At 69.3% G+C, this 16080-nt stretch overlaps 1 protein-coding gene across 1 annotated transcript; it reads left to right on the forward strand.

Annotated features, from left to right (window-relative positions):
• Nucleotides 1-450: 450 nt before the first annotated feature.
• On the forward strand, nucleotides 451-11952 carry MIDN (midnolin). The gene is given in 10 exon segments (XM_039566352.1): nucleotides 451-530; nucleotides 2415-2602; nucleotides 2604-2641; nucleotides 3639-3726; nucleotides 4024-4086; nucleotides 8613-8861; nucleotides 8863-9000; nucleotides 9477-9609; nucleotides 9721-10026; nucleotides 11173-11952. Coding segments are annotated over 9 exon segments (1458 nt in total). The 5' UTR covers nucleotides 451-530; nucleotides 2415-2422; the 3' UTR covers nucleotides 11436-11952.
• Nucleotides 11953-16080: the final 4128 nt, after the last annotated feature.

Genomic DNA, 16080 nt, shown 5'->3' on the forward strand with positions numbered 1-16080 from the left:
GCGAGGTGTCCGGTCTGTCCCCTCTCCACGGCCCGTGGGGGGCTGGTCGCCCCTGCCCTGCCTGGTGCGGCGGCAGAGCCGGGACCCTGTTAGGGGCTGAGACACCCCCGGTGGGCTGATACCGAGATTAGGGGACGGCGAGTCGGGATCCCGGGAGCAGGATCCGAAACGAGGGGGTAGGGGCTGGGACCCCGGGGGCAGGACTGAGAGCCGGGGGCAAGGATCGGGACCCCCCGCGGGAGCAGGTGCGGGTACCGCCGGGGCCGGGGCCGTGGCCGTTGCCGGGGCCGTTGCCGGGGCCAGACCGGTCCCTGCCCCCGCCAGGCTCCACCCCGGGCGGTGCGGGATAAAACTTGGGGCACCTCCCGGCAGCTCCGCGTCAGGGCTGCGCTCGGACCGGCTGCAGCGCTCAGGAGGTGACACCGCACCGACCACCACCTCCCCCGGGACGTTTCTGGGGTCTCTCTCCCTCTTCCTGCCACCGGAGGCAGCTGAGCTCCCGCCGCGCCGGGGTCCGCGGGCCGTGTTCGGTGAGTAGAGCCGCACCGGGCCGGTGGAAGTCCGGGTCGGGCTGCGGGGGGGGGGGATCCGCAGACCGGGGCCGCGCTCTCTCGGTTGCTTTCCCCGGAGCGGGAGGGGTGGCCTCGCTTTCCCGGGGCTCCCGGGGAGACGCACGGCAGAGCCCCTCTTCGGTTGTTCGGGAGCTCTGCTTATCCTCAGAGACCCTCCGTGTCCTCGGTCACTTGGAGCCTTGCCTGCCTCCGGGGAACGGGAGCTGGGTCGGTTCTCCTTGCTCCAGCTGTCGGGACCCCGGTGCGCCCGCTCGGCTCCCGCCTCCTCCCGGGGAGCGGCTTCTAACCCCCGAGACCCGGCATTCCGGGGGGGGGACTGCTCGGCAGGGTCTCTCCGTCCCGGTGGGAGAGCAGCGGCCCCGGGGCGCAGCGCGGCTGGGCCGCCCGGTCGCTCGGTAAGGGCCACCCGGTGTCTCGGTAAGGGCTCCCCGGCGCGCCGCCGGTGCGGCCCCCGCGGCCCCCCGGGCGCAGGAGGCGCGGCGGGGCCGGCAGAGGGCGCCCGCGCTTTGCTGACTCATAGCCCCCCCGGTGCGGGTGCCGGGACGGGGCCCCGGGGCTGCGGGGTGTCCGTTCCACCCCCGGGCGGCGGCAGGCGGGGCTGGGGCCGCTGGGGCGGAGGTTCCAGCTGCGAAACTGGGGGGGGGGCAACAGCGTTCTGGGGGGAGCAGGGGGTTCAACCCCTGATCGGGACAGTTCCCCGTAGCTGTAACGGCGTCACCGGGAGGGTGACCGGGCCGGGTGCGTGTGACCGGGCGGGTGTGACCGGCCGCGGGTGACTGTGCGTGTACCCCCCGCCCTTTCCGCCTCTGTGTCCCGGCGTCACTCGGCTCCAGGGGCTCCGGCTCCCGCCCGGCCCCGCGGGCAGTCACCTCCGCCGCGGCCTCCTCCGGTGCGGGGGCCGCTCACCGCCCCCGCCGCGGCGCTCCGGGCGGCCGCCTGCCCGTGTCCCGCGTTCACCCCTCCGCGGCGCCCGGACCTCGCACGCCAACCCCATCGGCTCCCCGGTGAGGGACGGCCCGGCGGGTGCCCAGCAGCGCCGAAGCCCGGCCGGACCCCCGAACCCCCCGCGCCCCTTTGTTGTGCGCCGGGATTATGAATGGCTCCAGGCGCGGCGCGAGGGCGCGCGGGGGCGGGGCCGGGGGCGGGGCCATCCGGCAGCGTGGGCGGGAGGAATCCGGCCGGACCGCCCCGCCCACCGGGCCTGTCTGGGCGCTCGGCGCCCTCCCATTGGCCGCGGCCGCCGGAGGAGCCGGAGTGAATGAGGGCGAGGCCCCGCCCGCGGGACGTTGCTACATTGTAACTTCCCTCCCCCCCCGGTGCTCCCACGGCAGCGCGAGCGGCGGCCGGTTCGGCGGGTCCGGCCCCCAGAGAAGGGGGGAGCGAGCGGCCTCCCGCCCCTCGCCGCGGCCTCGGGCCTCACCCCGCCCCCAGACACCCCGCACCGAGAGCACAGAGCGGCGGCGAGGAGAAAGAAAGGAGGCGGCAGGCAGGGGCAGGCAGCGCCGCTTCCACCGCCCCCCTTTCCCGCGGCAGCCACCGGAGCGGGGCGAGAACGGGAGATTTTATATTTTTTATTTTTTATATATATAATTTTATTTTTCTCTGCCCGGGCCGCGGAGGGCACGGCCGGTGCCAGCCCCTGCTTGGGGGACCCCCCTCCTAGCCGCCCCCCCGCCTCCTCCCCCGGCCCCCGCCCGAGGCCTCGCCGCGCAGCCGGAGCTCCCGTGGGTCCCGCCGGGCGTGTGGCGGAGCGGGCCCCGCTCCCTCCTTTGTCCGCTCCCGCCGCCCCCCCCCGCCGCGTCCCGCCGTCGCCCCCGACACCGACCGCCGCTGCCCCCGCAGGTCGGCGGATGGACCCGCAGCCCGGCGCCAGGAGCTGCAGCCGCGGGGCTCCCGCCTGCGAGGTGGGGCCGCCCGAGCCCCCCATGAACCTCTACATCCACACCACCACCGGCACCCGCTATGAGCTCTCGGTGCCCGCCGAGGAGACGGTGGAGGGGCTGAAGCGGCGGCTGTCCCAGCGCCTCAAGCGTGCCCAAGGAGCGGCTGGCGCTGCTGCACAAAGAGAGGTACGGCACAGCTCGGTACGGGGGGGGGTCGGCGCGGCTCGGGAGGCCGGGGGTCCCCAGCCCGCGACAGCGGGGCTGGGCGCGGGGGCGGCCCCCTCGCACCGGGCTCGGCACTGCACAAAGGCTCCCGCCCCCTCCCCCTTCTCGGCCCCATTCCTGTGCGGGGCGGGGGGGGGCAGCCCGGGGGCCGCGGCGGGGGCGAGCGGGGGCCGGGCCGGAGGGAGGAAGGAGGGAGGGGGGCTCCGGGGCGGAGGGAGGGAGGGGGGCGCCGGGCCGGGCCGGGAGCGCGGCCGCCGCCCCCTCGCCCGCCCTGCCGGGCTCCTTTGTGGGCGGCGGGGCCCGGCCGTGCCCCGGCCCTTTGTTCTGGGCTCAGCCCTGGCGGCGGCGCGGCCCGGCCCCCCCTGAGCCCCCAGCGCCGGGGGCGGCGGGGGGGGCCTTTGTCTGCCGGGGCCCGGGCCGAGGGGCTGCGCACCCCCTGCGTGGAGCGGGGGCCCGCGTGGGGCCGGGCTGGGAGTAACTTGGAGAGTCTTTCCCGGCTCAGGGAGGAAGGTGGGGGACACATGGGGACACCACATCCATCTGCCGGCACCCACGGGGTTGGGGGAGCACGTTCCCAGTGCTGCCTCCCCCACCTACGCTGGTCCCAACTTCTCTCTAACCGCCCCCCCAGTGGGCAGGTTTCCTGTGCCACGAACTCCGTGCTCCCAACCCACCCCCCCCCAAGCTCAGCTCCTCTCTGGCCCCCTCAGCCCTGCCCCGTGCCCAGGGCAGGGGTGCCCCACACCGTGAGTTCCCCCGGGGAGCAGCTGAGGTGCCAGGGTCCCCTCCTGCCTGTCAAGGCTTGGAATTTCTTGGGGTAGGGATGCTTGGGGGGGGAATGTTGGTCCCCTGGGAGCAGCCAGACTTGCAGCTGGTGTCGTCGTCCCCCCCTCGTGTGTACCCTCTGGGGGGGCTGCCCGACCCGCACTGACCCCGCTTTTGGCATCTCCCCCCGCAGCCGCCTCAGCTCTGGCAAACTGCAGGACCTGGGGGTCGTGGAAGGTAGCAAGCTGACACTGGTGCCCACCGTGGAGGCCGGCTTGATGGTGAGTGGCCTTTTCCTGCTGCTCCCTCCATCCCTCCCACTCGTCCCTGTCTATTATTAAAGCCCCGGGCAAGGATGAGGATGTGATGTGCTGGCAGCCCCGCGGCTCTGCTGCCCCTGCTCTCGCTGCCTCCTCAGCGCTGGGTTGGGCACGGCAGCAGGTTTAGTATTTCACTCCTTTCTCAGGGCTTGTGTAGAAATAGTGGAAGTGACATGTCATCCCTCCCTCCTGCTGCGGACGCCCCCTCCTTCGCTGCATTTGTAACGTTAATCCCCCCCCTCCTCCTTTTTTTTCCAGTCCCAGGCGTCCAGACCAGAACAGTCGGTGATGCAAGCTCTGGAAAGCTTAACTGAAACTCAGGTGAGGGGCTGGATGCCGGGGCAGGATGGAGACAAAGGCGGGGGGGCGGGTGGGGGAAGGACAGCTGCGGCCTCACTTTGCTTCTCCTCCCAAAAGCTTTGGCGTTGGTGCCTCGCTGAGGTTTCACCTTCAGCAGGGCTGGGAGCGCTGAGGGTGGTGCCCGGGGCGGGCACCGTCACCCTGTGCAGCTCTGGGCTCAGGGAGGTCCCACGCCGCAGCCTCACAGCCCAAACAAGCTGGGAGCCGGGGAGGTGAAGTGACTCACTCAAGGTCACGCCGCAGGTCGGTGGCAGAGCAGGGCGGCTCAGGGCCCTGCCCGGGGGTGTGGGGCTGCAGCCCCCCCCCAGCTTCCTACCCCGGGGTGCAGGGACAGGGCTGCCCATCTGCCCCACAGCCGTGATGGGTGTTGAGGGAACTGGGGGCTCGTGGGGCTGCAGAGCCCGGCTTCCCCCCAGCACCCAAGGAGCTCTTCCCCCTTTCCTTGGAGCCGTCCTTGGGGGGTGCAGATTGCCCGTGCTGGGGTGTTCTGGCCCTCTCGTTGTCCCTTGCTCGGTGGCCTTGTGCTGGAGGGCCATGCGCCAAGGAAGGGGCGCGGAGGGGGCCAAGTGGGCGGCGTTGGTGGGGCTGTGGTTGAATCGCTGTGGAGTTGTTGGCAGGGTGGGAGGTGGGCGGGTGGGGGGTCCTCACTGCTGGGGGTCTCAGCTGCGGGGCGGAAGCGTTCCCAGGGTGGGTGAGCCGTGGGTGCGCACGCAGCCGCCAGCTCCTGCCGCGAAGGTGGAATTTACCCCCAGCCGTGCAGGCCCCGCTCCTTTGTTTTCCGTCTCTGTTACTGCTGTGAAACTCTTTCCTTCCTTTTTCTGGCCGGTGCTGCAGCTTCGGGTTTTTAAGGGTTGGGTTTTTGGGGGTTTTTATAACGTGCCATGCTGAATTCTGGGAAGGGGCTGAGCCCCATGCGGTGCCAGGGCTCAGAGAGGGGGCTGGTGGGGGCACAGCTGTGCCTCCTGTGGGGATGTGGCCAGGCTGCCCTGCCCGCAGGGAATGACCCGCAGTGCCCTTGGCTGCCCGGGGTGACCTTGACTTTTGGGAGCTGGTTTAACCCCATGGGGGCCAGCGGGGTGAGCTTGGACTGGAGCCCTGTGCCGGAGGCTGGTGGGGTGCCATGGAGGGCTTGCAGGGTGCTGCCCATCCCAGCTGGGGTGCAGAGCTGTGAGAGGGGGCAGCCTGGCCCGGGGGTCACCGTGCACGTCTTGGCCTCAGGGCTGCAGATATTTCTGATGGGGCTGCGCAGCTCTGCTCTGGTGTGGGATGGACTGGGGAGCCAGGAGCCCGTGCAGCTCAGGGTACCCCCCTGCACAGGGCTGTGGCTCCCCCACACCGAGCACAGCGGACGGAGGAGGGTGGGTGGGCTACGGTCTGGCGCTGGCTGCGGGAAGCGGCTCCGCACCTCCCTGCCCACCGCAGGTTCCTCCGGTTGGTGATTCAGGAAGCCAAGGCTGAGCAGGAGGAACCGCCAGCACCTGGGGGGCGGCGGGGGGGGGCAGGAAACCACTCCTCCCATTCATGCTTTGCTGGGCTCTGCCTGCGTCACGCAGCCTCCGGAGCACAGGGAGAGCTGAGCCGCTTCCTCTGGGGGCGGCGGGGGGGCGGGGGGCCGGGGCGCTGCCACCCCCTCCCCAGCCTTTGGGGAAGTGGCTGCCGGGCACGGGGGCTTCCTGGAAATGCTCCTAAATGCTCCTGCACTTCCTTCCTCCCCGCATGGCTGCCCCCGCTTTCCAGGGATGGCAGGCGTTCGGTCCCACTGGCTCGGCTCTTCCTTCCCCCAGTCCCTCTGCCCAGCAGTGGTGAGGGGGGGGAGCAGAGGAGGGGGATGACACATCCTGCTCTTCCAGGGCTGCGGGAATGTGGCCGGGGGGCTCTGGCCCTCTGCTCCCGTTGGCACAGACAAACCCCTAGGCACCGACACAGGTGGCTGGATGGGGGGCCCAGCTGGAGACCCTGCAGGGTCTGGGGAGGGGGACATTTCCTGCTCCCCCTCCTCATCCTTGGCCTGGCTTTGCCTTTGCCATCTGGATCTCCCAGGATGGTTTCCTCGTGCCTGTTTGGGGGTGCTGCCTTCCCCATGTGGGGCAGGGGCTCACCGGGGGCAGCTCCTGCTCTCTGCCAGCCCGGAGCTGGGGGCCCGGGGGTGTCTGGGGCTGGGGGCCGGGGTGACGCGGGGCCAGGCGTCGGAGCGAGGCGGGAATGCGGCGTTCTCTGAGTCATCGGCGTTTCTGAGAAGCAGCTGGGAGACACTTGCCCCATCCCTGCGGGCCCCGAGGCCGGTACAGTGCAGCCGAGCCCCCCAGGGCTTGGCAAGGTCCCAGGGGACCCGTGAATGCGGGGACTTTGGGGGGCTCAGTGACCCCAGCCCCCTCGGCGAGGCTGTCCCAGCCCCCGCGGCGGAGCCGGCTGGGAGGGACGGGGTCCTCCCGGCGTGGGCGGCCGAGCGGGCGGCTGGGTGGGACGTGTTTGCATTGGAGCGGGCTGGTTTCGCCGGGGGGGGAAGGTTGGCAGCGGCGTGGGGGCGGGTGCTGGGAGCCCCGGAGCTGGGGCGCCGCGGGGACCGGGCCGGCTCCGTGCCACGGCCCTACCCCGGGGGTGCCGCCGGAGGCCGTGGGACCCCCGCGCCTGGGGATGGAGGGAGGGGTTTTGGTGCTGCTGGGCAGCGCCGGCAGCACGGGCCCGGCTGGGTTGGGGTGCTCTGGTTTCTCCCAGCGCTGGCGAGGGGTCAGGCAGGGCAGGGGTGAGTCAGAGGGAGCGGGAGGCGGCCGCGGGCCCGGCTGACGTCAGGGGGCCCCGGGAGGTGCTCGGGGCTCCCCCGGGCACACCTGGGTGCAGAGCCGGGGCTGGGATGCGGCTGTGGGGCTGTGAAAGACCCCGCTCAGGAGCCCAGTGGGAGCAGGACCCAGCTGGGTCATGCATTGGTGAACGGTGTGTGGACCTGGTGTTGGGGTCCGTGGTGTCCCGGTGTGAAATGTATCCCCTGGAGTGGCTCAGAGAGCAGCAGCAGGGCTGGGGTGGCCCAGCAGCCGTGGGGGGGCTCCATGCAGGGATCCGAGGTGGCCAGAACTGGGATGCGGCCAAGCAGTGGGAATGGGGCTGTGCCAGCCTGGCTTGAAGCCATCCAGGCTGCTATGGGAAGGGAAACTGAGGCAAAGCCGGGGGCTGGGGTGACGCTTTCCCGCGGCCAGGCGCTCTGTGCACGCACACGCGTGTGCACACGCGTGCCCATGTGCACGCCCGCCGTCCTCTCCCGCCCCCTCGCCCCGTAACCTCCGTGTCCAGAGCTGCAGCGTCTCCTTCCTGCCCACCCCTTCCTCTGCAGCCTCCGCCTGACACGCTCGGGGCTTTGCTGCTGGTATTTTTAAAGCTGCTTTTCCCACGGCTTCTCAGAACCGGCCTCCGCGGCAGCGGGGCGTGGGGGAGCGGGGCCAGGGCTGGGGGGGCCCGGGGGGAACCCCGCTCTGCGGTGCTTGGTATCAGGAGCTGCACGTGACAGGCTGGGAAAGCTGGGCCCCTCATGCCCTGGAATAGTGAGGGGGGTGGAAGGGGGGGATCATCCCCATTAACCCATCTGGGCTGGCAGGGGTGAGGGGCACAGCCCCCCCTGCAGCACACACGAGGGCAAGGGGGGCTCAGGGGGCTCATGGCTGCCCCAGCCCCCCCTAGAACATGGGGCGGTGCTTGGGGGGCTCCCGTGTTCCCTGGCACAGCTGCCAAGTGATTTATGCGTCTGAGCAGGGGGGCTGAGGGGTGTGAGCTGGGGGGTGGCAGGTGTTGGGCACTGGGGGCCCCCCACAGCTGCAGCCTGGGCAGGGTCAGGCCCTGGCTCTTGTCTCCGCGCTGCAGCTGCTCCATCACCTGCCGGAGCTGGAGCCTCCGGGCTGGGCAGGGCCTGTCCCCCACCCCCAGCTGCCCTGAGGGGGGGGAGGAGGGCAGGTGGGCTGCACTGCCTGAGTCACAGTGGTGGGCATGAAGGGACCCGGCATGTCCTCACCTGCCCCCTCCTCTTCCCCCTGTGCCAGCAGGGGCACCCCCTCGTGCTCGGAGGGGGGACACCCCTCCCGCTGGCCCTGGGCTGGCCGGAGCAGCAGCGCTGGCTCTGGGCAGTCCCAGCTGCGGCCCCTGCCTGTCCTTGTCCACCGGGATCAGCCCTGGGGAGGGGCCAGGCCACTCAGTGGTGGGGAATAAAGGGCAGGAAGGGCAGAAGGAAGAAAAATACCCCCTGGCACCGTCAGCTGACAGAGCTGGCACCGGGCTGGGGTCGCGCGGGGACAGCAGCCAGGCTCGCCTGCCAGCCTGGCATGGGCGAGGGCCTGGGAAGGGCTGTGGGAGTGGGGTCACCCCTTCTCTGCCCCAGTGACCCATCCCTGTGCCCATGGCAAACCTGTGGGGGTAACCACTGTCCCCAGTTTGGCACCAGGGGGACAACCACCGCCCCCCTGCTCGTGCCATGGCTGATGAGGGTCCCTTCTTTCTCTCCCCAGGTCAACGACTTCTTGTCAGGCCGGTCCCCGCTGACCCTGGCCCTGCGTGTGGGTGACCACATGATGTTCGTGCAGCTGCAACTGGCGGCTCAGCAGAGCACCGGGCAGCTCCAGCACCGGCACCTCATCGCCAGCCGCGGCGAGGCGGGGGCCAGCGCCAGCCCCCACTGCCGGACGCTGCACGGTGCCAGCGGCTCAGGCTTCGCCCGCATCCCCGTGGTGCCCACGTGCCAGCAGAGCCCGGCCCCCCAGCCCCGCGCCCGCTGCGCCGGCCCCCCCCATGTACTGTAATGCCCCTCACGCCGCTCCTGTCACCGCTGGGATGTTCCGGTCGCACGGGGCCAGCACACAGACGGTGAACAGCAGCGTGGTCTCCTCCTGCTCAGAGGTGAGTCTGGGGGTGTCCTGGGACACTGGGACCCTTGCTTTGGGAAAGGGGAGTGAAGCCATGCACTTCTCAGCCTGGCTGTGGCGATGCCCGGCCTTGCCTCAGTTCTCTCATGTGTGGAAATGGGTTGTCCCCAGTCTGGTCTCCAGAATGTCCCCAGGTCCCAGGGAGGGGCTCAAGGACGGGGTGTAACCCAGGCTCTTACCCTGCCTGTCCTCACACCCTGTCTGTCCCCATGGGTGGGCAGGAGCTGCTGCTGTTGCTTCTCTTTTCCCCTCGCACGGCACAGCAGGGCAGGGGGGCTGTTGGGACCCCCAGGGTGGTTCCTTGCATGCCACAATAACTGGGACTGGTGCCTGCTGCACCTGCTCTGTCTGGGCTCTCCTGACCTGGTTCTTCATGGGGAGGCAGGAGCAGGGCTGTGTGCCCCACCAGACCCCTACCCCGAGGCTGATCCCATGTTTTCCCCATCCCAGGTGGACTGTGGCTCCCGCAGCAGCAGCTCCCCAGGCAGCAGTCCGGCCCCCTCAGCCCGATCCCGCAAGCCCGGGGCGGTCATCGAGAGCTTCGTCAACCACGCGCCTGGGGTCTTCTCAGGGACCTTCTCCGGTACGTGCTGCTGAGCTCCCCAGGGGCTCTGGGGCTGGGGGGATGTTGGGGGCGATGGGATCTTGGGGGGCTGCTCATCTCACACCCACCTCTCCCCTTCCCCCCCCCCAGGCACTTTGCACCCCAACTGCCAGGACAGCAGCGGGCGGCCGCGGCGGGACATCGGCACCATCCTGCAGATCCTCAACGACCTCCTCAGCGCCACGCGACACTACCAGGGCATGCCCCAGTCCCTGACGCAGCTCCGCTGCCAGACGCAGTTCTCCTCCTCTTCTTCCTCCTCCTCCTCCTCCTCGCCGCCTGCCTCCCCGGACCTCGCCACCAAAACTACCTCAGAGCCGCTGCCGGCGGCCGCCGCCCCCACCCTGCACCCCGTAGTCCAGTGCCAAAGCCAGATCCGGATGTGCAAGCCCAGTGGTGAGTCTGGCTGCCCCCGAGGCAGAGTCGGGGTTTGGGCTCGGCGCCTCTTGGGGGTCCCTGATTCATGGCCAAGATGAGCAGAGAGGGGCTGGGTACTGGATGATTGACAGGTGTTAGTCAAGGGGGCAGCACGTTTGGGGACAACCAGCACCCTTGGGGACCTGGGGAGGTCCCCCTCCCACCTTGCATTGCCATCTCTGCCCAACCCTGTAGGGACAAAGTGTCCCGGTGTGGGTGGGGGTGCGGGGGAGTGGCAGGTGGCTGCGGTGTCCGTGCTCCCCCGGGGGCTCAGGGCCTGTCCCCGCTGTGTGGGCAGAGGTTTTGGGGTCACCCAGACCCGGGCTCCCCCTTTCCAAACCCGTCTCCCCAGACTGGGGGTGAGGGTGGGCCTGGCTGGGGGGCCTGTCTGGGGGATGGTGGTGGCTCCCCTGGCGTATTTGGGTGCACACCTGTGAGCCCCGGGGCCGGAAGGTGCCGCAGGCGCCTGCCCTGGATCCCCTGTGATTTGCTTAGAGGAAAGAAGTGAAACCACCAGTGCTGGCCCGTCCCCCTCAAGGTTCACTCTTCCTTCTCTCCTGACCAGGAGTGGTCCAGGTCCCCACAGGGGGTGGCTCTGTGCTGGCTCCAGCCCCTGGTGACATGGCTGGGTCTTCCAGGTCTGCCCCCAGCTCTGTTCTGTCCTGGGACCCCTCCCTCTCTATCCAGGGAGATGGAGGAGGTGTTGTGGTGGGGACCCAGAACCCCAAAAAAGGGCTGTAGGCCACTGGGGACCAGCCGGGTGCTGTGGTGGACACTCTGTTTTTGGGATGTCCAAGGGACTGTGCCATGGGGGACTCCGTGACCCCCCCCAGGATATGAGTCAGGCCACCCTCCCGTAACCCCCTCACCCTTTTCCTATGGCAGGGCACCTGCTACAGGTGTGTCCATGTGCCTGTGCCATGGGGGGCTACCTGGTGGGCTGTGTCCCCCCAGCCACGGATCAGGGAACCATGACCCCTCCTTCTCCATTGCAGGGGACAACCCTGCCTGTTACAGGGATGTCCACATGTCCGTGCCACGCGGGGCTGCCTGGGGGCTGGCGTGTCCCCCCCATGGCATTGCACGGCAGCCCCTCGTGACCCCTTTTCCCCTTTTCCCTTGCAGGGGACCGGCTGCGGCAGACGGAGAACCGGGCGACGCGCTGCAAGGTGGAGCGGCTGCAGCTGCTGCTGCAGCAGAAGCGGCTGCGGCGGAAGGCGCGGAGGGATGCGAGGGCTCCGTACCACTGGGTGCCCAACCGCAAGGCCGGGCGCACCAACAGCAACAGCAGCGTCTCCAGCGAGGGCAGCCTGGACCTGGACTTCGAGGACTCGGTCTGGAAGCCGGAGGTCAAGGCCGAGATGAAATCCGAGTTTGTCGTAGCATAGAGAGCCGGGGCCCCGGGGGACTGTGCCGGGGGGTCCCGCTCGCCGCCCCCACTGCGGGGGGGCAGTGCTGGTGTCACGGGCCGGGCTCCTCGAGTTTTGCTGTCTCCTGCGACCAGACGCCGTGGGCCGACCCCCGTGTCGGGGGGAGCCCCCCACCCTCTGCTCGGTGGGGTTTGGGGCGATGTGGGGGGAGCAGCAGGAGCCGCCCCCTCCCTGCAGCCTCCCCAGCTGGGGGGTCCCAGCACCAGGGGGGCACCCTGGGGCGTATCGAAGCTGCTGCTTTGCTGTGAAGAGGGGCACAGCGGGGTGGGCTCTGGCCCCACCTTGTGCCACCCCCCCGGTGCAGGCAGGAGGAGATGAAGTCTCTCTCGGAGGTGCTGGAGCCCCCCCGATTTGGGGGCCGTTTGTTTTCCTTCCCTTCTATATGTAGCATTGCTCGGCTGCGGGGCTGGGCCCCCCCGGGTGGCCGGGGGGACATGTGTGCCTGGGCCCCACTGCCGCAGCCCGGGGAGGGGGGACGGGGGTGGGGGGGCTTTGTTTTGTGGGGGGAGGGGGGTGTTAATTTTGTTTGGGGAGGGAGAAGCCAAGGCGCCTTCCCTCCGCGGCCGAGCCCAACTTCCGAGTCGCTGGACTCCTTCCCGCCCGCCGCTTGGGTGGTTGGATTTTTTCTTTTTTAACTTAAAAAAAAAAAAAAGGAGAAGAAAAAAAAAAAAGAAAAAAATCCCTGAATAAATAACCCCAAACTCGGTCCCGGCCACGGGGCTGGTATTTATAGACATTAATGACCCGACTGAGCCAATACTGACATAGTCTTCATAGGCCGTAGGATCCTTTTTCTCGTCCGACTTGGATTTTTTTCTGTCAGGATCTGTGCAAATAGAGCCCCCACGTGATGTGTTTTTTGTCTGTAAAAGTCTTTTTTTTTTTTTTTTTTTTTTTTTTTGTGTGTGTTTTGGGGAGAGGGGGGCGGGGGGGAGAGCGAGCTTTTTTCGGTCTTTAATATTTTATTTTTTATTTTTGAAATAAATTTGGGCAGTCTGGATGCAACCATGTCTGGTGTTGGTGTGGGGAGACAGGGCACAGTTGAGCACCCCATCAGTGTCAGAGGGACACAGCACAGCCACAAGTGACCCCGTACCTGTGCACCTCAGAGGAGGGGGGTGATGGAGCTGCCTAGAAGGGGAACAGGTCTGGGGTCTCCTTGGGCTGTTTCCAACCCTCTCTGGGTGCCAGACCCCCTAGCCTGTGGGTGCTCATCCAACTGGGTGCTCCCAGTCTCGTCCCACCGGCCACTGCCCGGAGGAGCTGGGCCGGTTGCACCAGCCGGGCTGGCCGTGAGTGCCAGCTCCTTGCCAGCTCCTTCCCTTCCTCCTGCGTCACGGCGGGGTGGCCGCGGGCCGGGGCGGGGGGGTTGGTGGCCGTGAATGCGGCCGTGCCTCAGTTTCCCCACCTGCACTTGCCCCGAGGAAGGTGATGGTGTGGGGGTGGCCCTGGGGCCGTGTGTCAACACCATCCCACCCATGCAGCCACTTCCTGCAGCCCCCAGGGAGGAACCCGGGAGGAGGGGGGCTCGGGGTGTCGATGGCAGGGGGGGGGACACTGGGCTGGGACACCCCCGGAGCTGTGCTGTGACACGGATGCGGTGACACTGTCACCTCCAGGCACACCTGGGGCGGGGTGAATCCTGATTGGGCGCTGAGCTGGGCTGTGGAGCTGTTATTTGGGGAGGGGGCAGGAGTGGCTGCCCATATCCCCTCTGCCATGTCCCAGCCTTGTCCCTACACCCCGGGGGGACTGGGGACGGAGAACAATCCAGAGCTCCAAGGGGCACTCGGCATCTCACACACAGGATGGGAGGCCAGGGGCTCTTCCTATGGGGAACACCCGGGGGGCCCAGTGTGGGGCTGGGGGGGCCTGGCCGGACCCTGAACCCCCAGGAGCAGCCGAGCGCCGGAGGAAGCCGGGCGGGGAGCGGAAGCAGCTCAGGTTCCTGCGGTGACTTGTGCCACACCGGGCACCCCGCGCCCCGCTTTGACGTCATTTCGGGTAGAGCAGAGCTCGGGGCCCCCCCCCGGCAGCCCCCGGGCCCCCCCACACCCCCGGCCCGTGCCAAATTTGGCAACGGGAAGAGCCGCCGACCGCGGCAGGAGCAACACGGCGGCCTTGTAAGGCAATCGCTGCCGGGAGGGCACGCGGGGGACACGCACACGCGTGTGCACGCAGGGACAAGCACCCAGTCCATCTTTGGGGGGTTCCAACAGCTGCTGCCTCCCCATGGGCTCAGCTCAGGGTTTGGGGGTCCCAGGGGAGCAGGGGGTGCTGCAGGGTGTGAGCTGGGACAGGCCTGGCCCTGAGCCATGGCAGAGCTTCATGGCACAAGACGGACCAGGCGCCCGCAGGAGGTGTCTGTGGCACGGCAGGAGACAAGCCAGGACATGGGGCACCGCATCGTGCCACGCCACAGGGTGACATCACCGCGCCCAGGGCCCCCAGATGCTGCTGATAACACAGGGATCGCTGGTGGTGGGCGAGGCTGGGCAGAACCCCCCTCACTGCCCAGCCCAGGTGCCGGGGTGGTTCACACGCCCTGCACCCCATCCTGGCTCCTCTCCCCACTGCCCCCAGCCCTGCCATCACCCGGCCCTCCTGCCAGGCTGTGCTCATCCCAGTGCTCCCAGTATGGAGCAATCCACAGCACCATCGTTGTGCCTGCGGTGCGGTGCCCGCAGTGGGGGCAGCGTGGGTGTCACCTGGCAGGTGTGTCCGTGCACAGGACTGTGTGTCCATGCACCCACGGCCGGTGGGTGGGGGACAGCTGGACCGGGTGCCCCCCCTTGTCCCTCTGCCCAGCCCTTGCCGCAGAGGGTGCGCCAGGAAACACCCACAGCTGCCGCGGCTCCCAGGGCTGCCGGCACACCCGTGGGCCCCGCGCACGCCCACGGCGCCGGCCACGCCGCGGCCCCGCGGTGCCGGGCACACCCCGGCGCAGGCATGCGTGGGGTTGCACGTCAATCCTTGCACACCCAGCCCTTGCACGCCCACCCACTGCACCCTGCACCCCACAAACACACCCGGCCTCCCCGCAGTGCCTGCCTGCACCCCCCCGCCCTGCAAACACGCGTGTGAACCCCGTGTGTGCCCGTGAACCCCACGGCCGAGGATGGTGGCTGTGCCTTGTGTGCCCACCCCGCGTCCCCATGGTCATGGGACCCCCGCGGCCGCCTCAAGCTCCCTCATGGCGTGGGGTGCATCACGGAGCCGCAGCTCCACAGCCCCCTGGAATTCCTCCGGCTGCACCCGGTGCTGGCTGCGGGCGAGAGATGGGGCTGGCGCGGCGGTGCCAGACGCCGGGTGGGCGACGCGCTGCTGCGTGTCCCTGGCACGAGTTGGGAACACGGCGTCTGCTGCAGTGGGGTCCCAGGTGGGGCGAGCCCAGGCCCCTGCGTGGGGCTGCAGACGGTTCCCCCACCACCCAGCTCTGGGGCACCCACCGAGGCTGGGGCACCCATGGGTGCCCTCTGGGTGTCCCGGAGGGTGCAGAGGCCCCCGAAAGGCTGAGTCCCCACACCGGGCCCTGGTGCTGCCGTGGGGCCGGGCTGTGGGCAGGCAGTCCCGGTGTGGGGTGCAGAGGTGGCCGCGGGGGGGGCCGGGAGCTGCCGGCGCAGGGATGGATCCTGGAATTAAAAACATTCCAGGAACTGACTTTGAACCAGATAAAATAACAAGCGCCGTGAGGAATGTCTCACCCCGCCCGCCGGCCGCGGCCTCACGGCGCTCCCCACAGCCTCCCACTGTCCCACGCGGGCCCTTGCACACGCGTGTGCAGGCGGAGCTCGCAGCCACTGTGCACGCGTGTGCAGCACAGCCCCGCTGCGGGGGCAGCCCCGGCGTGCCCAGGCTGCTGTGGGGGACTGGGGGTCGCCGGAGGAGGGCTGAGCACCCCAGCTGCTGCGAGGGCTGCAGCCCCCCTGGGCTGGGCTGTGGGGGTGCACACACAGCCGGTGTGCAGTGCACGCGTGCACACGTGGAACACAGCCAGACACGCGTGCACAACAGCCCCCCCCAACCCTGGCCGGCAGCCGCGGCCAGTGGAGCCCGGCGTGCCTGGGCGGTGACATCACGGGGGCGGTGGGGCCGGGGGCGCGGCGCCAGCCCATCCCCGCGGACCCCCACCCGCCGCGGCCGAGGTCGCAGCGGGGACAGAGCAGCAGCAGAAGCTGCGCTGGGAACCGATACTGGTCGCCCTGGGCATCCCAGCCTGCTGCTGCCCGCCCTTGCCAGCAAAAAAGACCCCAAATCCCTCTTCTCCCCTCCTTTTGGAGAACCCCCCAAAGGCATCTATCAGCTGAGGTGTTGTGGGAGGGGGCACCGGCTCAGCCCCTCACAGCTGGCATCCACAGGAGATGGCACTTCAGTGGCCCCGGTGACACTGGCACGGTTGAGGGGTGACCCCTGTGTGACCCCAAACCCACAGCCTGTGCCCTGGGGGTCTCGTCCCCATACCACGGCCCCGGGCAGTGGGGCCAGGGCAAACACGGGGCTGGTGGGGACACGGGGCCAGAGGGCAGCACCGGTGCGTCACCGTGTTTATGAAGACCTCGAGGAGCTCTCGTGACGTCCGTGCTGGCCCTGCCAGCCCAGGCCC

The sequence above is a fragment of the Corvus cornix genome, chromosome 28 (assembly GCF_000738735.6).
Source record: "Corvus cornix cornix isolate S_Up_H32 chromosome 28, ASM73873v5, whole genome shotgun sequence".
Taxonomy (NCBI): Eukaryota; Metazoa; Chordata; class Aves; order Passeriformes; family Corvidae; genus Corvus; species Corvus cornix.